The 6000-nt window shown below is 48.6% G+C and overlaps 1 protein-coding gene across 1 annotated transcript in view; it reads right to left on the minus strand.

Annotated features, from left to right (window-relative positions):
* Positions 1 to 1055, minus strand: part of LOC122399298 (ecdysone-induced protein 78C) — an 88457-nt gene extending 87402 nt beyond the window's left edge. Inside the window, exon 1 of the mRNA XM_043399886.1 lies at positions 773 to 1055. Within this exon, the coding sequence (XP_043255821.1) occupies positions 773 to 1055 (283 nt within the window). The remainder of the gene's footprint in view (positions 1 to 772) is intronic.
* Between the last annotated feature and the right edge of the window lie 4945 nt (positions 1056 to 6000).

Raw genomic sequence — 6000 nt, forward strand, 5'->3', positions numbered from 1 at the left:
CGCAACGAGACCAGAGATTTTCAACCAAATCCGTTTCTAGCAATAAAACGCAACGTCAGAATCGTTAACGAAATGAAATTAAATCGATCGATTGATTACTCCTTTCCGTATAGAAATCCCGAGGAAATTGCAACTTTTTATCACGTTCGCTTTCATAACGCCCGTCCACACGGTAAATCGAGCGCGTTACCAAACAGCGCGAGACGTAACAATGACACGGAAACGTTACGACATTCCGCGACAATGTATCTCGCGTAGACGCAAGAAACGATGGTAGTAATAAAAGCAAACGTAAAGTGAAATCAGAGAACAGAAGAAGAAGAAGAAGAAGAAGAAGAAGAAGAAGAAGAAGAAGAAGAAATGAGAAAATCAGAAGATCCAGGAAAAGGTAGTACAGAGGCTCGCAGTCAAAATCGATCGCGTTTCGTATCAGTCATCAAACATCTACAATTTCTTTCCCCTGCACTTTCTTAAAATTCATAATAATGTTGTTTAATGTTGTTTGCCAATCTCTGGCCATAAATCTTTCGCTCGAAATAGAGTAGAGTTTGCGGTAAAGTTTCGAAAACTCGAGACGTATCGCGCTACCGCGTTCCCCTTAACTCGAAACCGATCTTTCCTTTTGTTATTTAATAATTAAATTGTTACCGAATAAGAAAGAGTAAATGATTAGATGCGAAATGTAATTTTGACTGGGAGTCGGTGTAAATCGAGGCGGTGGGTAAATGGTCGCGGGTGGTAAAAGCGAAAGCAAAAGAAAAATGAAACAAACCTTGCTTAATGACGATGCCGGAGGGCACTTGGACTATCGGTAGGGCGGCGTTCGGGGGGTTAACGGGGATGCTGGCGGGTGTTCCTGGCGGTGGTGATGCGCTGGCGCTACCCACGGAACCGGGATCGCTGAAGCCTTGGGTGCTGTTCTCCTCCGGTCCGTCGAAGAAGCTCAGATTGAACTCACTACCTGCGTCGAAGGACACTTCCGGCGTAAGCGTGTCTGGCGCCGGGGCGCTACCCAGACCCGCGCTGAGCGACTGGTCGATTTTGAAAACGTCCATTGTACGAAAAGAAAATGATGACGGCGATGGTGCAACACGGTCACCATTCGCGTATACTCCGCACTACTCTGATCGATTCGCGTCTCGACGTTGGTCCGCTCGGCTTCCCATAACTGTTGATATTCGGCTCCCGTGGCAGCTCCTTGCCGCCGTGCGAACGTGTCCTGCTCTTACGAAATCCAACCAACCAACCAACACTGTTGTCGTTACCGTTCCAGATTCACGGTGTTCGCCATCAATCCCTAGATAGTACGAACTTGAAGATTCGTCGCACAACGGAGAAGCGATCGAACCGTAGATCCATGCGAACGGCGACGTCGCGACAGTAGTCTTCGGGGCGTTTCTTCATGAGGAAACGATCCACGAATCGCGTGTCACCTTGGTATTCACCGGGTGCTCACTTATTTACGACCGTTGGAACGTGCAGTCCACGAAACGATGCACATTCGCGTTCTCAATTCGTTACCTTTTCATCGGTGGTTCGTGGCACGAGCGTAACAAAGTAGCCGTTCCGTTGTCGTTGGGTTCTCGCGGCAGTATCGGTTGTCGAAAACTTAACGGAGAACTTGACGCGCACGCCCGATTCGCCGATCGACCCGTCAGGCTCGTTCGTCCCCGCAACAGTTTTACGCGCCAACGATTTTCGAGCGCATCCTGCGTTCTGTCGCGAACCGATCATCAACCGCCGGCCGCCTCGGCCGCCCCGACCACCCGGACGACCACGTTTTCTCAAAGAGATCGTCGGCCCTCGCGATGCTACCGTTTCGAGGAAGCATTCCTTTCGAACGGCGCGAGCGCGGTTTAACCGAGGTCACTGGCCGTTTCCTCTTCGCCGAGATTTCTCAATGAAACTGTCCGCGGACAACCGTGAAACGATTTTTACGCGTCTCGCTGGCCCAACAACCGCCGTTCTATCTCTTCATCTGTCAGTCTTCGAAAGACCCCGAAACCCGTCGCGTTGGCCCCGTTCTGCTCCCGTTTATGCGATTCTCGTTCTTCCCAGACACGGGACCCCGGGGGCAATGCTTTTCGACGTCGATGGCCTTGGGCCAGCGTGTTATTCAATCCGATACGATTACGAGCGCGGACGCTTTATTACCAACGGCCACGAGAGACGTTTCTATCCTCTCGATATGGTATCGAACGATAGTAACGTGGACGAAAACTATCGACGCGTTCGCGAGCACTCCAACTCTTTCCTTTAATCCCGTTACACGATCGATCAACAGGCTGTTCCCTTCTCGACGTGCACGAACGCGAACGCGAACGCGAACACGATCGATGAGTAGTTCGCGGTTGTTGGAGCCCGAAAGAAACCGAGGAATCGAAAGTAAACGTTCAGGGGACGAAGGGAACCTGTACGAGAGCACGATACCGAATTGTCGTCGGATCCTCGGTGTCGGCTGAAACGTGGAACAACTTTCGAGCACCACCGTGCGATCACGAACGAGAAAAATGTCGCACTTCACTGGCACCGTGTCACAACTTTCTGCAAAACGAGACCCTTCTCGTTAGCTTTCGTGCCCGTGGGCTGCGAAAATCCGTGGGATCGCGGTCTCCGAAAGGGCTCAGCATTGTTCAAGAAGAAGACGCGCGCGATATCGTCTTCGTGCGCGAGCATGTTCTCGTCGGTGTCTCGTTATCCTCCCCTCGTGTTTTCCTCGTGTTCTCTCTCCGGGTTTCCGCTTGTAAAATAAAAAAAAAAAAAACAACCACACGGGGGTTCAACCCATTATATTTTTCGTTCGTGATCGCGATCAGTCACCGCGCTACGCTCACCTTCAATTTTCTCTCCCTCTCCCCCCTCTCTCTCTTTCTTTCTCTCTCTCTCTCTCTCTCTCTCTCTCTCTCTCTCTCTCTCTCTCTCTCTCTCTCTCTCTCTCTCTCTCTCGCTCTCGATCTCGATCTCGATCGTTGTTCGCGTTACGTTAGACTTTTTCTGTAATCCGCGTTGCCCCGTGGCGCGGAGAAACGCTCTACGGGGTAGTAAGCTTTTTTCGTGTAACGCAAGCGCGGTCTTTTCCGCCGATTTTCAGTGGATCCGACGTCCCATGGCTTTTCACGTGATCCATCGCTGAAAGAGAAATCAAAACGAAAGGAAAATCAGAAACAAAAGAGGCAAACGCACGACTTCGAACTCGGTCAACGGAAAGAAACGAAAATCTCGAGCATGCGGCAACTTACGCCGATCGTTCCATCGTTTTCGATCTCGAAGCTGTTTTCTATGAACGAAAGACGTCTGTAACCGCGTGGTTCGATCGGAAGAGAATTTCGGTTTCAGGACCGGTTCTTGGTCTATAATTATTATTATTATTATTATTATTATTATTATTATTATTATTATTATTACTATTATTACTATTGTATTGGTTTATTAGGTAAATAAAGAAAGTGTACGGTATTTCACGATCGCTCGCGCTACTTGCGTATATCATCGGTGCCCTTTTAGAAAATTTTGGTCATAGCCATTTAGTTTGCGCACCAACACGTGTCTCTTAACGCAGCATCGTAGCGCAGAGCGAATTCAACGACCGTACTATAACGTCGATCAAAGAACCAGGAATGAAAAAAATCACGCCTACGTTCTCGCAGAAATTTGTGCCAATAACTTTGTGACTCGGTAAGAGAAATAGATTACCAGGAGCGTACGAGGCATCGATTACTTACGAATCAGATCGACGGCCGATAAGAAAAGGAACACGTTATCCGTGAGCGATTCGACGGCCGATCGCCGAATATCAATAGAATTTGTTTCGCCCGTGTTTTTCCGCGTAACGAGAGAAACGGGAACGACGACGTGGCGAGCGGCGAACTCGAAAGAGAGGAAAAGATCGCGAAAGGAAAAAGACAGCGGGCCCCGAGAGGAACACGAGGAGGAGAGTGAGAAAAAGCGAATGTCATTGCCGTAATCTTCGGACGTTGACTTCCTCCTGGCTCGTCCCTCCTTCCTCTTGGTCGCAAGCCCCCTCCAACAACACGTAACCCTCTCCTCACCCCCCGCTTTCGAGTCGTTCTCTTTGTCCTCTCCTTCTCACCTGCGCGTTCTCCTAAGCGATTCTCTACCTGCGTCTCGCTTCCACGTTTCCTCTCTTAGCCTGCTCTACCCTTTATAGCCGTCTCTGTCGGTCGTTACGCAAAGACGCTTGTAAAGTTCCAAATTTTTTTGGCGAGGCAATTCGCGCGCGAAACAGTTCCTCGTCGATCGGCGATTTTAACGAACAACGATCGAAAGCAACGCCGATATACATATATGTATTACGAAATAGTACATTGTGCCCGAGCGAGCAATCTGACACAATCGTCGCGGAACTACGCCATGAATTCGAAATGAGCATCCACCGACTCCCTTGGGCTATAGAACTCATTAAAAATGTAAGGACAGACGGTTAAGAATTAACTCGAAGGTCCGCCACGGAGCGATCCTTACGACAGAATTAGGATTATTAGCTTGTTGGATAAGTTCCTTCCGATCTCGGGCTCCGAGTTTAAACGAACCTGGCTTTGGCCGGAATACAAATTTCTAATTAAAATAAGTCACGCTTCTGGACGCGTTTTACCAACGAAATACCAGTTATAAAGAAATGCGTCCACGTATAATCTAAATGTTTCGATCGCAACTTCTGTTTACATAATATTTATCGACAGGATTGGAATTTATCGGACGTGTACCTATGAATAATAGCGAAACTAGTTCTCGCGCGGCATTTAAACGGCCTATAAAATTTGCGAACTATGGACGGGGTAAACGTTCGATTTTCGCTTCGCTTGCAGAAAACTTGTTTTACACAGTGTTTTCCCACGTTGCAAAGGAGACAATTCCTTAACCTAACCAACGATGACTAGCCTCAAAGTGGAAAATTAGGGCCTTGTTTTGAAATAAAAAATTGACTTTTCCATCAAGGTATAAAGAAGAGGAGTAAGAGAAAGAAGAAGAAGAAGAAGAAGAAGAAGAAGAAATAATATATAACGCCTCGAATTCGAATTACCCTCTAGTGGTGTGTTTCAACTAGAATGGATTTCCTGAAAACGTGATGAAATTGACTAGCGCCACTCTCGTTCTCGGGTGGTCAATAGAACACCTCGAGTAAGACCGTTTCGAACGAGCACCATGACGCTGCATTACGACTACTTTGCGCTTCGCCGACGAGCGTGTTTCAACAATCGGGTTTTTCAACCGTTGGAGTACGGATCAGGCCGCCGCGCCGCGCCGGTTGGCAAAGGGCGAAATCACGCGAGCACACAGCACACACCACAGGCTATGATTCAAAGTCTCGCTCGAGCCGTACTACGAGAGGCGTAGCGCGCCGCGGGATATATATTACCCCGCGGTATAATCCGCCGCGAATGATTTATAAATCGAGTGAATCACGATTTGGCACGAGGCAAAAACGGTAATCGCGAATTAGCATTTGCATCGAAGGAACGGGGCAATGGCAAAGCCCTTGTCCGACAAATCGGTCGCGCGAACCGCGAGGCTTAAAGAGAGGCTGGCCCGAATGGCGGTTTCGCGGCCTCGCAGACGGTCATTTGTCTCCCGCAACGCCTGCCTGGTTCCGCGTTCCATCCGCGTCACAAGTCAGTGCGTTCACCTTGCCTCGAGTTATCAAAATCGGATTCGAACCGATACACACCGACATTGGATTGTTCGATCCTGGTCGCGCCACGTGCTCCACAGCCCGTGGAAAACTGATTTTTTACAGTATACTTTCGGTTATCCAGCCTAGAGATGCTGCTATCGATACCCCAATTATTCGATATATGTACCGAAGAAACAACGAGGAACCTTTCGTCATCGGCAACAGATTTAATCAAGAGAATCAAGTTCCGAAACACTCGCCTTCCGGAAATTCTTTTTTCCGCGATTTAAATATCACGTTTTACGTCGCCGCGGCGATCGATGGAATGTAACGCGAGCTTCCTGGTGTTTTTACCCGATACGATATAC

The sequence above is a fragment of the Colletes gigas genome, unplaced genomic scaffold (assembly GCF_013123115.1).
Source record: "Colletes gigas isolate AHSC1104 unplaced genomic scaffold, ASM1312311v1 Colletes_gigas_Sc00013, whole genome shotgun sequence".
Taxonomy (NCBI): Eukaryota; Metazoa; Arthropoda; class Insecta; order Hymenoptera; family Colletidae; genus Colletes; species Colletes gigas.